Source organism: Microtus pennsylvanicus, chromosome 2 (genome assembly GCF_037038515.1).
Source record: "Microtus pennsylvanicus isolate mMicPen1 chromosome 2, mMicPen1.hap1, whole genome shotgun sequence".
In the NCBI taxonomy this organism is placed as follows: Eukaryota; Metazoa; Chordata; class Mammalia; order Rodentia; family Cricetidae; genus Microtus; species Microtus pennsylvanicus.
Window position 1 is genome coordinate 106,701,771 of NC_134580.1, and position 16,389 is coordinate 106,718,159.

A 16,389-nucleotide genomic window follows, 5' to 3' on the forward strand; every position below is an offset into this window, starting at 1 on the left:
CTGACATTATCCCTAAAGACAACATTCTCTCAGAAAATCTTCCCTAAATAAATAAATTAAAAAAAAAAAATGGGCTGGAGAGATGGCTCAGTGGTTAAGAGCACTAGCTGCCCTTCCAGAGGTTCTGAGTTCAATTCCCAGGAACCACATGGTGGCTCACAACCATCTGTAATGAGATCTGTCGCCCTCTTCTGGCCTGCAGGCAAACATGCTGTATACATAATAAACAAATCTTTAAAAACAAGTCTTCCCCATACATACATACATGCATACATACATTTACAGGTGAAAAGCAGACACCACCACATATGCTAACTCTCTTAGTGACTTATAAGCAATTTTTATACACAAAAAAAACTATACAGCAATGGTTCTGCTACATCCAATATGTAAGAACATATGGAAATGCCATGACTTAAATACTTCGGGAATTTCTGATATTTCTAATTTTTTCGCATTATAAAAACAACTGCGTGGGTCTGTGTTGTTAACCAGGAAATAAAATCTTGCAGTCTCTTTTGGGGGGGGGGGGCAAATGTCTTGAGAACAACTGTATCCTCCCTAGATTTTTTTTTAATTTTTAATTTAAATAATATTTTTTTCATTTATTTTACATACCAACCAGCTTCCCCTCCCATCTACCCCGTCTCCATCTGTTCTCTTCCATCACCATTCAGAAAGGGGCAGGCCTCCTGTGGGCTTGCACAGAGTTCAGTCTTGCTTCCCTAGACTTTCTGGGTTTTTTTTCCATGAAGGAAACTTTTAGTATTCAGTAACATAAAAGAATATGAAGTATTACAATCCACAAATATTATATCTCTCTTATTTATTCTCTTGTCACAAGAAATAGAAACACATTCATCCTCCCATGCTATTCAGAGTCTCAAGGGTAACCATATTCTCACCTAATTTAGTATCTCAAAACCAAAACATAAAGATGATAGTGCTTCAAATCTCCTTTACAATTCAAATAGCAAAGGTATTTGACAACCCATGAGTTTCGGGCTTATGAAATTTTCTTTGTTTACTTTATTCCCAAATAGGGGAAAGAAGAAAAAAAGACTTACTACAGAAGCATTGGGTGCAGATAAATAATTCATAAAATCTTTTGCAAATTTATGCTGGAAGAAGAAAAGAAAAATTGAAAGTTAAAAGTGGAATCTTAAGGCTTTAATAGTAAAACAGAAGGAGAGCTCACAGCACACCAGCACAAGCCAAGATATTCCTCACCAAACAGTTAAATGCTGATAAGTTTTCTGAGCCAGCAAATCGAAAACCCAGAGACAAGCAGGCTCCTGCAATTATGTAGACGTGTGCTTGCCTGAAAACAGATTAAAGAAAACATAATGTTGCTATTGTCCTTAAAAAATCCATTATCACGTATCCTCTTGGAATAAAAATAATAAATATTCATCTTCTCCAAAGCAATTTTCAGCTTTCTGAGAATGCTGAAGAAGGCCCTAACCTATCGGCAGATATCTGTAGATTTTTTGCAGAAGATCATGTGACCTTTACTGACATAGCATGCCTCTTACATGAAATTCTTTCATATACTATAAAGAAGAACAACTTTAAAAGTCTCCCCCCACCATGGAAAGAATGAAAAGGAGAAAGTACAACTAAATTTCCATTTTCTTTTTTTCTTTTTTCTTTGGAAACAGGTTCTCACATGTCCCAGTGAGACCTTGAACTCACTTATATAGTTGAGGATGCCTGATCTCCTGCCTCTACCTCCTGAGTTTTACACACACACACACACACACACACACACACACACACACACACACACACACACACGAGCAATCTGTGAACATAATATAAATAATGATTACAAAAATGAGGGATTCAGAATTACTCAAATCAGCCAACGGTTCTCATATGAAAGGAAACTGATCTGGCAGGTGCTAACGTAGTTAATATTATGTATTACATTACTTACGACAAGGTTTCCAAATTCAAGTCCTCTGAACAAGGCAATTCAATTTCACTCAAAGAGATACTGTTTTCTCTTATAATCTGTCAAGACAGAAAGCAAGAATGTCTGAACACCACTGTTAAAGCTACGAATATGCCATAAACTAGCTGTCATGGCTGTATTTACAAAAAGTAAACTCCAAAGTGAGTGATTTATACATACATGGATAACCTGATTGCAACAGTAATATATACTAGAACTTACCTGTACCTTCATATAAGAGCAGGCTATTTCTGTTTTGACAGTAGGCATGTCTAAATTCCTTTGAATTATTTTTTTAAATTGTGTATTTATTTCTCTATTTATTGTGTGTGGGCGCACACAAACGAGTCATGGTGCATGTAAAGGTCAGAGAATTTCTTATAACCACAAGTCTCTCCTAACAAGCACAGGTTACTGAGATTAAACTCAGGTTACAGGCTTGGCAGCAAGAGCCCTTACCGATTCACTGAGGCATCTCACTGGGCCTCCTTTGGGTCTTTAACAGAACATGTACACTGGAGCTTGGGCCTGGCTTCAAAGCCAACTTTAAGGTCACACACCTGGCAGCTCTGTGACTAATCCATAAATGAACATAATGGAAGTTAATCCACTGACAGCTCTTAGAATTAGCAAGCTGTATACAGAAGTCTTTTGTGTTAGCTAGTTATTATTATACAGCTCCACCAGCCATGGTCACAACACCACATTTGATCATCAACTAAAAAAGCATCATTAAGAAAATGAGTTGTAAACAACTGCAAAGAAAAGTCCTCTAGAATCTGGTTCCTTTCTTTCCCATCATCCTGCGGTCTCTTTAAATTACAAAATAACAAAAGACTTCCAACCCTTAGGTGGAGTGTGGTGTGTGCCTTTGAGTCCAGCACTCAGGAGGCAGAAACAGGTGGATTCCAAGTAGGAGATCAGCCAGGTCCTAACAGCCCTTGCTTCTGGGTTGCCCTTGCCCGTCCTATCTGGGTGATTCTGCCCAATGCCCACGTAACCTAATGCACTAAACTTCAGCAGCTATGCACTAATTATTGCAAATCTTCACAGGAGCCTGATCCACGACAGCCAGAATCTGAAGCTGCCCAGGTGCCCAACAAAAGACAACAGAAAAGTAACTGACATGTTCACATGACAGAATAAACCTAAAGAATGGACTATGAACACACTCAGTAACAGCACATACCATACTGAGTGGAAGGCTCACACAAAAGATATGTACTGTAGGTGACTTCATTAAAGTCAATTCATCAGTGAGACTAGCACATGGAGTATGGAAGGGTGAGTGTTCAGAGAAGCACATACAGGACACAAGCTTGCGTCAGGTACACCACTAGTCACATCTCATTAAACAGTACATTTAATTGTGTGTTCCATGATTTAAAAAACTTAACATAATAGGAAAATAAATATTGATATCTAGTTAATGATACATATATTGATATTTTTGGGAGAAGTTCATTATTATTTACAACTTGCAAATATATTCAAAATTAAAAATAAAATAATGGGATGGGTAAGCAAACAGATGCGATTAAACGAGCTTCTACAATAAATGTTACCTATAGCATGCATCAGTAACATGTGTGTTCACATAAAGCCCATTCACATTTTAGTTTTGGAGGTGTTCTACCACAGGTATGGCGTGGGAACAATGCAGGACACACACTGGCAGCAGCTAGTTCTAATAAGGATTCTGAAGTCTTGTTAAAAAGTAGACTGCTGCTTTTAACTAAAATACTCAGCTCATTTAGTATATCCTAAGACTGCAAATTTTATAAACAGAATCTTAGATAAATGTGTAACTAGAATAAAACATTAAGAATGATCTAGTTTAATTTTAAACAATACAACTTTAAAGCCTCTGAGGACAAAAGGCTGAGAGGTTTGTGGTCAATATAAGACTTTTTTTTTTTTACTTCTTTTCATCTGGTATATGGCATGTATACGTGCAAGCTTGTAGGTGTGTGTGTGCATGGGCGCCTGCACCTGTATGTACATGGGCACAGACGCCTGAGGTTGAGGCCAGGCATCTCCCTTGACCCTTCTTCTGCCTTATCCATTGAAGAAGGATCTCTTAATCAAATCCAGAGGTCACCAGTTATGTCCAGTCTCAGCTGTTCCTTCTCCCACCAGGACTTACATGGGATCTGGGAACCCTAATATCACATCCAGCACATCCATTTCAGAAAGCACCACCACACGAGCAGAGTACTCAGAGTAAGATCGGTGGGAAGACTCCAGCACCACCCATCCATCACCCATGGTGATGCCAGTCTATGCCCTCTATCAGATAGCCTGGGGAGGTTCAGAGATAACCTGGGGAGGTTCAGAGATAACCTGGGGAGGTTCAAAGATAACCTGGGGAGGTTCAGAGATAACCTGGGGAGGTTCAAAGATAACCTGGGGAGGTTCAAAGATAACCTGGGGAGGTTCAGAGATAACCTGGGGAGGTTCAGAGATAACCTGGGGAGGTTCAGAGATAGCCTGGGGAGGTTCAGAGATAGCCTGGGGAGGTTCAGAGATAGCCTGGGGAGGTTCAGAGATAGCCTGGGGAGGTTCAGAGATAGCCTGGGGAGGTTCAGAGATAGCCTGGGGAGGTTCAGAGATAGCCTGGGGAGGTTCAGAGATAACCTGGGGAGGTTCAGAGATAACCTGGGGAGGTTCAGAGATAACCTGGGGAGGTTCAGAGATAGCCTGGAGAGGATCAGAGATAGCCTGGGGAGGTTCAGAGATAGCCTGGGGAGGTTCAGAGATAGCCTCAAGGTTCCAACAGATCTGGGAACTAAGGGCTAGCAAGAAGAATGGTGACATCTAGCAGGACCAGGACACCACAGCCTATGACCACCCCTGCAAAGTAGGACCAGTATGAAGGAGCAAGAACTGGATGTTTTAACTCTGGACCAATGCAAGCACTTTAGCTGCTATGCCATCTCCTTGGCTCTCAGAATGCACTTTTAAAATGAATATTCCTCTGACTTCAAAAGATAAACCCACAGGTGAGCTGGAAAGACTACTCAGCAGTTACAAGAATGCACTACTCCATCAGAGGACCTGAATTCAATTCACACAACCCACTACAAGCAGCTCACAATTGCAATGTAACTCCAGCTCCAGGATGATCTGATACTTTTTCAAGCATCAGCACTTACATATGTATGTGCACACACTTAAAAATAATAAATAACAATTTTTTTAAAAGAAGATACTATGATTGTCTTCATGAGAAAAATACTCTATAGTATGTTGGATATCTTGCAAGAAATCACAATTTATGTTATTAAAGTTACAGTATTGATCATTTGTACCTACCTGAGGAACATTGCTGTCAACCCACTTGGAATTTGGTAAAATATCATCCCACAAAATCAGGCACCGAGCAAGTGTCTTAAGAATGAATTACAAACAAAATTAATTAGACAAAGTTGACCTATTTCCTAACAATTATAGCAGTAAATAAAGATTAGTTCCCAACTAATGATTACTTTAAAAAACACAGACTATCAGCTAAATATATAAAGATTTAGATCTTAAAGAAAATTAAAAATTCAGTTCATCATCATCAAAGTTTCAATGGTGTGCTGTGAAAAAAAATCACAAAGGAAAGAGCCACAGCTCAGTTTATACATCAACGTAGAGGCTTCTGTGTAGTGGTTCAGACATTAAAGAAATGCAGTACAATTTCAGACAGTACTAAACGACACTCTCATTACAGCAGTAACAGTACTATTGCATCCTTAATAATATGAATAATACTGCTCACGAGCTGCCTTTTAGTAGTTTTTTTTTTTAACAATAATATAAGAAACATCATCCCAAGTATTATCTATCAGGTTGGTCACCTTTCCTAGCCTTCCTAAGCTCTTTTTGAGAAACTTCAAAAGAACATTGCCAATCAGAAAAACATGGCAAGTTAAAAGTAAAAGCCTTTCATGGAAAGGCATTTAGAATTGTAAGCTAAACTTGAGGATCACAAAAAAAAAGTCCCCTTCATGTCAAGAAAGATAAAAATGACAAAGCACCACACCCTAAGCAAGAGAAATTCCGGCTTCACAAAGTCCAGCAAATACATAGTATCAGGAGCTCGCAGCCAGTCGGCAATGGATCTGTTGGCAGAGGACATCAATGAAGGTTACTGCTCAAGAAGGCCAGGTAATGAAAACTCAAAAGACATCCAATCATTTTTCTCCTCCAGTAAAGGTCTAACTTTTTCATTAATGCTTCACACATGCTGACATAATATTTATTTTTATATCTCACTATAACATGTCAGTTCCATGAGGATATTTTAGTTTTGTCTTGTTCAATGAAATAGCTCCAGTATCCAGAAGACACTGACATAGCATCTGTTACCACTTTGTTAATTCTGCATAGAACTTTCCTAATTGAAGGAATTTAGAACACTGTAGAGTTTCACGAATCTCAGAACATTTTTCAAATTAAAAGAATTAAGGTGAGCTGGGGACATAACTCAGAACAGACTGAGAAAGCAGAAGGTTTGGTTATTAGAAACGCTTCTAAACAAAGCATAAACCAACCAAATAGAGAATAATGCTCAGTATTTCTGGCTTCAACAGTACTCACAAGGATATGCCAAACTACAGAAAGGAACTGGGCAGCTCTTTGGGCTTCCACATCTACTCGAAAGTACCAGGAGGGGGAAAAAACCTTACATCTAGATTAAACAGATGGTCTTTTGATTTTTTAATCATTATTCTCAAAACAATACAGTATTAACAACCATTTATATGGTATGTATAAGTGTATCTCATATTTGTAAGTAATCTATAGATGATTTTAAGTACTAAGATGAAGTACATAGGTTACACACAAATCCCATGCTTTTGTGGGTTCTAATGTCTTTAGGGGTCCTGGGACCAATAACCTAAACACAGTGAGACAAGAGTTCTGACAATCAGCATTACCAAAGAAAACATAATATAAGTCTACTCAGCTCCTGTTATCTGAGAGAACAGACATCAGGCTGCTCTAGCACAGGGGAGATACACATGGGAAGATTATATGCTGAGGGCAAAAAGAATGCCACATGTCATGCAAGGGACAGGCGGGTGCTCATACCTGTTATTGGTTTTTAAGTAGATCATAGCCAAAGCCAGAGTAGCACCTGGACAAGTCACATCCACATTTATAGTATCGCCTTCCTGGTGAAAGAAGGTATTCATGTAACAGCTCTGAATTCACCAGGATGAGCATACATACCATCAGCACACTACTAACCGTTGGTAGGAAAACACTACTTTGAAGCTAGCCTCTTAGCCCTCCCAGCTTGTAGCATTCTGATCTCTAACTCTGATTTGACTTACTTTGATTTGGTAACTTGGAGATTTATGTTTCTCCCTGTGCATTCCAATTTGAAAACGCCTATGACCTCCAACCATGTACTGATATAGCTGCTCAGGCACATTGAGATCAGACATACCAATCAAGTTGCTGCCATGCTGGAAAAATCAAATAACGGAGATGAAAAGAAGTCTTACAGCAGTAAATCAGTAACACACACCCATAAACCAAGGGACACTTCAGAAGAGGGCATTTTAACTTTGATGTTTCTTCCAATTACAATAAACATTTTACACATTAACTAATATCAAGTATTAATTCTCAAAAATTGTTGTTTACATTCAGATCTACATTCTTTGGTTTCATAAAATATATAAAGTCAATGATATAACAACACTGAAAGTAAGGGGAAAGACCTAAACTGTGAACACATGAGTACCGTTACTGCACCTGTGATCTCTAAGGCAAGTACAATAACTTACTAAATGCTTACTCAGTAACATGCTCAATTTTGTTGTATTTAAAATGAATTAACTCAAGTCAGCAATCCTGTTTGTCCTAGTTAGTTTTGTTTGTTAACTTGATACACCTGAGAGAAAAGTTTCAACTGAGGAATTGTCTAGATGAGACTGGACTGCCTTGATTATTAATGGATGTAGGAAGCCTCAGCCCAAGGGGAAGGTACATTCCTAGGCAAGTGGTCCTGGGTTGTAAAACAGACCTAGCTAAGCATGAGCCTATAAGCAAGCCAGAAAGTGAGCAAACAATCAGACTCCTCCATGCTATCTGCTTTGGGTTCCCAACTTGAGTTCCTGCCCAGAATAGAAATGTAAGCAGAAATAAATCCGTCCTCCCCTAAGGAATATTTGGTCAGTTTTTTATCACAGCAACAGAACAAAACAAGGACACTACTGGATAGCTACTAGTGAGAATCCCATTTATAATGAGAAGGAGGTGCAACTGAACCCAGCCCAAGGTTACCTACCTACCTAGCTGATGTGGGATTCCCCTCTGTATGTTATAATTACTACTGATTAATAAAGAACTGCATTGAGTCTATAGCATAGCAGAGCAGAACAGAAGTAGACGGGGAAAACTAAACTGAATGCTGGGAGAAAGAAGGTGGAGTAAAGGTGAAGCCATGCAGCCACGCTGGAGACAGACGCCAGAACTTTAGCCGGTTAAGATGTAAGAGTCAGCCAATAAGAAGCTAGAGCTAATGGGCCAACCAGTGATTTAAATAATATAGTTTCTGTGTGATTATTTTGGGTCTGAGCTGCTGGGGCGGCCGAACAACCAAGTGGCCTCCCTACAACACCTAGCTACTAAATGGCAGGGCTGAATGTCACACACAGCAGTTCTGCTCAACAGTCATGGGGTTGCTTAACCAACAGACAGTAATGTAGTCAAATAATCACATTCACCATGTCTGAACCAAATTTCCAGGCCCAATTCACAGCTTTTACATAGTACCACCTGCCTCTTTAACTCCCACGTCAGATGTGAGGAGAAAACACATGGGCAACAATGACAGGTTTTTAGAATACACATAAAAAGCAACATGTTCCACTACAACATTTTGAATATCATTTAGTTTGATTAGAACACGACATTGGTGGGTTTTCAAGGCAATCACATACAGAGTAAAAAACAGTAATTACATGGAATGTTTTTGGTAGTTTTGTAGACATCTCTTGGATAGAGTTAGAGATGAATTAACTTGACACTGCAAAGCAAGAGCTGCTATGGCAACTGTAATACACTGATTAACAGAGCAGCAAAAAACGATTAGGGCGATTATGACAGATTAAGGCTTCTAATCATAAATATTTTCACTATTTTTCTACTCGTGTATGTGTAGAGAGAAAAAGAGTAATCATTATGTTTGTGTGAATAAGCATACATGTCTGAGTGTGGTGCGTTTGCATGTATATGCATGTACACATACAAACATGTATGGGTACTTGTGTATAAGAATGCACAGGGACCACAGGAGGATGCTGGGTATCCTGCTCTATCATTCTCAGTGTGTTCTGAAATCCAAACTCAAGTTCTCATGCTTATACCAAGCATTCTTATTCACTGAGCTATCTCTCCAGACCTATTTTCTTCCAGAGTGATTTACCATTCTTTATCTTATTAGCTTTTGAACATTTTTCAAGAAATTTCAGGGGTGGAAAGACAGTTCAGTGGTAAAGAGTACTAGCTACTCTTCCAGAGGACCTGGATTCAATACCAACCACAAACATGGTAGCTATGTAATTCTAGTTCTAGGGGGATCCAATGCCATTTTCTGGCCTCTTCAGGCATTGCCCATAAATGGTGAACAGACATATGTACAAGCAAAGCATTCATATACATAAAATAAAAATGAAAGAGAAATATAATAGTTTAACTATAAACACATATAAGTCAGGGACAAGAAATATTTTTTTAAAATATTTATTTATTATGTATACAATAGTCTGTCTGTATGTCTGCAGGCCAGAAGAGGGCACCAGACCTCATTACAGATGGTTGTGAGCCACCATATGGTTGCTGGGAATTGAACTCAGGACCTTTGGAAGAGCAGGCAATGCTCTTAACCACTGAGCCATCTCTCCAGCCCAAGAAATCTTAAAGTCTCACTTCACTATAATTTTTCTCCACTGCAAACTTTGGGAAAATAATCCAGAAAGAAGAAAAGGTTGGGCTCTGGGTGACACGACAGGATAGCAGAGTGGCACTCAGGGCTAAGTGTTGAGGCTGTTCCTTTCAGTACACAGATGCACTGGGTCAAAGCAGGGAAGACAGACTACTCACCCCCAAGCAAACCATACCCAGGGCCAGGCCAGCAGCTAAAGAGTAGGACTCTCTGTCAGTGCAATATTCCATTTCCGGACCAGGGGGGCGCCCTATGGAAGGCAGAGAAGCACAGGTCAAGCCAGACTATTACAAATCCCAACTGTAAAAGTTCTAGAGACCAAATGCTTAAGATAAAGACATTGTCCAAAGGACATCCAATTTAACAGCTGATCTAAAGTTCCCAAAGGTTCTTAAATTTACCTATCAAGGCTTCTATCAGCAATGATATTCAAATACTGTGAAGACCTGGTTTTTACCAGAAAGTTGCCAAGAAGTAAGAATTATAGTTTTGAAAGAGACAATTGCTTTGGGCAGGCAGAACCTGACAATCTTGAGTGCAATTTCCAGGACACGCATGGCGGGAGAGCAACTCCAGAAAACTGTCTGCTGACCACACTAGCTTACTCCAACAACACTTTAGAAAGCAGACAATTACACTTAAAAAACAAACAAACAAAAAAAAACTGTTTTCACCAAAAAATAAATTAAAACCATTTTAATCTGATTTTTATTATTTTCAAGTGCATTCATCAAATGTGATTTAAAATGTTTAAGTACTAATAATAAATAAAACATGCACTTACTTTATGCTTTTAAGTTAAAAACTATTTCTAGATTTTTGTTTGATTTTATATAATATGTGTGTGTGCTTATGATAAAAATTCATACTTTTAAAAGTACTGCATTCTACTAACTCTATGCTTTAGGGCATCAGTTTTCAACAGGTGCATATCAGATACTTACATTACGATTCATAATAGTAGCAAAATTAGTTATGAAGTAGCAATGAAATAATTTTATGGTTGGGGTCACCAGAACATAAGGAACTGTAGTAAAGAGCTGCAGCATCAAGAAGGTTGAAACCTGCCGCTTCAGAAAACAAAATGTGTTATGTATAAAGACGTCTCCCTTCAGAAAGAAGTTTATCCTTCTGGAATTATTCTCCGGGGTGGGGAGAGGATGACATTCAAAAGAGAAAAATTACATGAAGGTAATCAGTATAATACTTACGTATGCTAGCAAAACAGATTAAAAACTGCTTTTGAACATAGCTGAAAAGATGGCACATGCTGAATCCCAGCACTTGGGAGGTGGAGGAAGCAGTTCTAGGCCAGCCTGGGCTGAGACCCTACCTTAAAAATAAAGGTGAGGAGGAGGGAGCTAGAGAGATGACTCAGTGGTTAAAAGCACTTGTGCTCTTCCAGAGGACCCAGGTTTGATTCCCAGCACCCACATGGCAACAGCTAACAACTGTCTGTAATTCCAGTTCCAAGATATCAAACACCCTATTCTGGCCTTCGTGGGCACTGCACATGGTACACAGACATACACAGGCAAAACATCCACACATAAAACAAACTAAAAAATTGCTTAAAGCAAAAAAGAAAGTTCTAACAAATTAGGTATTTTAGAAAACTTCATAAGATACACAATATTAAATTAATTTTAAAAGATACTTATGACAATGAAGCATTTTCAAAGGCAGAATATAAATACCACGTGCATATGAATCACTGATGAAACTTGCATGCAGAATATGAAGGAGGTGGGCTGTGGCTGTGCAACAGTGGTTCCATCACTGGACAGACTGTGGTACAGCAGCATTTACTTATCCTCTAGCTTACTGGTTCTCAACCTACCTACTTCTGCGACCCTTTAATACAGTTCCTCATGTCGTGGTGACTACCAGCAATAACATTATTTTCATTGCTACTTCATAACTGTAATTTTGCTACTGTTATAAATGTATCTGTGTGGGTTGGAGAGATGTCTGGGCTATCGCGATGGTTCAGAGGTTAAGAGCACTGACTGATTCTTCCAGAGGTCCTGAGTTCAATTCCCAGCAATTACATGGTGGCTCACAACCACCTGTAAATGAGATTCGGTGCATCTTCTGGCCTGCAGGGACACACGCAGGCAGAACACTGTATACATACTAAATAAATAAACCTTAAAAAATGTATTTGTGTTTTCCAATGGTCTCAGGCAACCTCTATGAAAGGCTGAGAACCACTATTCTAGATGAACAAGCTCTAAATAGCGGTGCTAGGGACCTTCTGGGTACTTTTTTCAGACCCATAATTTATGTGACTTTATATTTTGGTATAGGATGTTTCAGTTTTGTGAATCACTTCTATCACTATGGCAGATTAAAGTTGCAGCCACAATCTTCACTGCCCTGTGGGACAACCACCTCATGAAACGGCTTTTTGGTGGACCTGCCCAACGTGGCATGACTTTGGCTGGCACAACAGCATGGACTAAAACTTCTGTTATCGAGTCTCCTACATACACATCACAAGAGAAAACATACCCTCTAGCCTGGCTCCTAGAAGAGGTGAAGCAGAACCAGAGTAACCAAACTACAGATCTGCGGCCTAAAGCAGAGCCAGCAGGCCAATTTAACTGTCGTTCATTATGTAGAAGTGTGGTCGCAACAGTTACGTGATGCTATCATGCTAAAGGATAATGCATCCTCACTAACACACTCTAGTTCAGAAACCTCAAAAGTTACTTTCCATGCTTTCCCTACTGGTAGCCAACATTGTTCTGAAAACATTAAATGCCAAATTCTAGAAATAAAAATGCCCAACTTCAGTTGAGCATTATAATCATCCTATTCTAAATCTCGGTGGAACCTCCATATATTAAAAAAAAATCCTAAGACAGCTATCTGCAAAAAATAAATAAATAAATAAGCCAATCAATCAGATTAAACTAAACCAAATTAAAATGCCCATGTTTTTATTAAATGCAACCCTCTCGGGTGGCAGAGAGCATGGCAGGGGAGACAGAAAACCAGGAAGCACATGCAAAACCCAGAACCACATATTCCTCCTCTGAGAACCCATTTAAATACCGTATGGGAGGGGTCAGGACCTGGCATGTTAGGATTTGGAGTCCAGACCAACCCAACTCCCAGGCCAGGGGGCTGGGATGGATGACAAGGACTGGGGTGATGCTCCCAACTTAACTTCACATTCTAACATCATGTACCATTGTTAATTCATTAATTTATAAGTTAAACTTGCATATACAGTGGCCTCATTATCTATAGGTTCTGCACCCATGGACTCAACCAACCACACACCAAAAATACTTTTTAAGTTGTACCTGCACTGAACACAGAGACTTCCATCATTAGTCCCTAAACAATACAAGTGTAAAAACTGTACAGCATTTACATTAAGATGTAAATCCTTTACATTTCACCAGTGATTAAAAGGTAACTGAAAGGTATGAGGTGAGCACAGGAAAGAGACAATCACTTGGTTATTTTTCAAGTGTTTTTATCCAACAGAAGAAAACAATGTGCTATTAGGAAGCAAAACAATCTAGTCTGAAGTGCAGGTCACTGCTAGACACTGCCTTGTGTGAGATGAACAACATACTCACATGTTCCCTCAAGCTCAGCAGTGAGTTTGCCAATGTAGGTTTACCACCCACACAGCAACAAAAGCCCTGGCTACATTACTTGTTCAGTTTTACTTTTTTTTTTTAAAATAATTATCTGGTCATTCTGTGCTAATAAAAGCTACTCTTTGTTTTCCTTAATTTTCGTAATTTATCATTTTCTATGGGTATATGTTTGAGCGGAAATGTACACTGTAAAGATTAAGCAATATTGACTGCATACCTATTTCAGCCAACAGGACTTCAGCAGTGTGTCTGTGAGCTGTGCCCTGATAAACAAGGCCAATGCCAACCACTGCAGCCACTTGGACATTGTGAGGCACATCAAGCTCTGTGGATGTTGGGGGTAGGAGAGCAGGAACGTGAATGCTAAGAAGCCGGGTAATTGACATGTCCATGGTGCCAAGTTTTGCAGCAGAAACACCAAGCAGCAATCCAATGCTTGTCATTTCATGGCCCTACAAAAGCAAACAAAATAAAGCTCAGACACTACCACAACAAATATGGCTTTCTTAAAATAGTGTGTGTGAGATTAATTTTTCAAAAGCCAGAGATTAACTTTGGATGTTGTTTCTTGGAAGCTGTCCATCTTAGTTTCTGAAGCACAGTCTCTCATCGGCACCTAAGACTGACATTCAGGTAGGCTGGTTGCCAGCAGGACCCTGAGGTGTCCTTTTCTTCACCTCCCCAGCACCAGAACTGCAAAATGCTCCACCACAGCTGGCTTTGTTATGTGAGTGCTGAGAACAAACTCAAGTCTTCATATTTGCATGGCAAGGACTTTACTAACTAAGCCATCTCCCCAGCCCCACAAAGAGTTTTAGATAAGACAACGCCTGCTGCTTTCAATAAGCACCTTTACATGGCAGGCACTGAGTATAGTGGCAAACTAAACACATGTGGTACCAGCTCTTACAGTGTTCTAATGGGGGAAACATGCTAAATTAAAACAGGCACCCACAACTAAAATTGGTTTACAAATACAGAGTATAGGAGACTATTTAAAGGAGACTAATAATTTTGTATTAGGAGGAGCTAGAGAATTATTAGCTATCTCTAAAGAACCTGAACATATCAGCCAGAAAAGTGGCAGAAAGTGGGACACTCAAAGGAAAAACAATGGAAAAGCAGTGCAATGGCTGCAGAAGTGAGCAGGACCACACAGGCCCCAGATGCAGACAGCAATGGGGGATGAGTAAATGGTTCTGAGCAAGGGTTAAACACTGATTTACACTTCAGGAAGACTGCTTCCTGCTAGGAGATGAACATACTTAGAGGTGCAGGAATGAAACAGGGCAAGTTAACAATTAGGAGGCAGGGCAGTAGGTATGTGTTGCACAATTCCAGACATAGGATGACAGGTTCTCACCTTAGTTAAGTAGTCATGGATATTGAGAGTAGCCAGCTTGGTAAGATGACCATTCAGACCCAGGGCCATGAGAAATCCGGCGTACTCATTGGCTAACTCCGCATGCTTTGGCTTGTTGTAAACAATCCAAGCTGAGTCTATCTGGGAGGCAGGGGCTATCTTCAGGCCAGCAGCCACACCATTATGGAAGCTGGCCCAGCTTGTCATATTGGGAGGCACATCAATGTTCCCACTATTAAGATCTACAGTTGTGTTTCGTGGAGGGGCTCGCCCTAAGTAGAGAAAGAAAGAATTAAGAACATTTACAAAATTAAAACTCGGGTCTTTGAAATAAGGTTGCCTTTACTGCATTCAAAACCCCTACTGGGGGTTGGAGAGTTTGCTCTACCGTTAAGAGCACTTGTTTCTCTTGCAGAGGACCCAGGTTCAGTTCCCAGCACCCACAACCCTCTGTAACTCTGTTCCCTGGAAATCCAATGCCTCTTCTGACTCCTTCTCACACATGGTACATATACACACACCCAGGTACATACATACACATAAAATACACACACACATACACAAACACGCGCATGCATGCATACATCGGCTGGGCATGATAATATGTAATTACCATGGTCATATAATCCCAGGACCCCAGAGCAAAGGCAGGTGGAACTCTGTGAATTGGAACCCAACCTGGTCGACATACATTCCAGGTCAGTCGGTGTTCGGGGTTACATAACTCTGTCTCCAAAACCAACCAACAAACCATACAGTTTAAAATATTTCAGAGTCCATTTTGCTAACACACAATAAAATAACTGATTATCTGGTCAGGGTTCTCACTGTTCTGCAGTATTTGCAACTGCAGGGAGGCACAATGAAACTATTGGAGATCCACATCACAGTTTAACTGCATGAATAATGAATTCCAACAGATGACTGAGGACACTGGTATTCATTTCAAACATTCACTTCTATACTGTTGTCTAGATATTAAAACAAAGTAAATTTAAAGAGACAAGGACCTTCAGAAATCTGTCCTAACTGATTCATATGTCTATGCCTCAGCACATAGATATCTGTAAATATATGACACATGTTAGATATTAAAAATGCCAAATGTGGAGCAGGAGAGATGGTCACTGTCAGGACCACTTCCTGTTCTTTAAGAAGACCTAGAGTTTGGTTCCCAGCATCCACACCGGGTGACACACCCACCTGTAACCACAACTACAGGGGATCTACCACTGTTCTTTCACCTCCACAGGCACCAACACATGCACACACACACACATACAACATTTCATTTAAAATGCTAATCCTCACATTTAAGAGGCCAAGGAAGGAGGATAGAAATTTTGAGGTTAGCCTGAGCTAAATAGCAAGACAATGTGTCAAAACAGAAAGTCTCTGTTTACAGAGAAGTACCTAGTGAATTAGAAAGGAACATTCTCTACTGTGATGGTCCGCAAGAGATATAAATTAAATGTTTGTGATGTTATAAGTTCAGTCTGGA

The 16,389-nt window shown here is 39.7% G+C and overlaps 1 protein-coding gene across 2 annotated transcripts in view; it reads right to left on the reverse strand.

Moving 5' to 3' along the window:
• Anapc1 (anaphase promoting complex subunit 1) overlaps window positions 1-16,389 on the reverse strand; it is a 75,447-nt gene that overhangs the window by 18,850 nt on the left and 40,208 nt on the right. For both annotated transcript variants that reach the window (XM_075962112.1, XM_075962111.1), the window contains exons 28-37: window positions 14,889-15,160; window positions 13,743-13,977; window positions 10,064-10,155; window positions 7,285-7,419; window positions 7,040-7,122; window positions 5,988-6,066; window positions 5,273-5,347; window positions 1,940-2,016; window positions 1,231-1,321; window positions 1,068-1,121 (exon numbers count right to left, since the gene is read on the reverse strand). In XM_075962112.1, coding sequence (XP_075818227.1) covers window positions 1,068-1,121; window positions 1,231-1,321; window positions 1,940-2,016; window positions 5,273-5,347; window positions 5,988-6,066; window positions 7,040-7,122; window positions 7,285-7,419; window positions 10,064-10,155; window positions 13,743-13,977; window positions 14,889-15,160 — 1,193 coding nt within the window. The remainder of the gene's footprint in view (window positions 1-1,067; window positions 1,122-1,230; window positions 1,322-1,939; window positions 2,017-5,272; window positions 5,348-5,987; window positions 6,067-7,039; window positions 7,123-7,284; window positions 7,420-10,063; window positions 10,156-13,742; window positions 13,978-14,888; window positions 15,161-16,389) is intronic.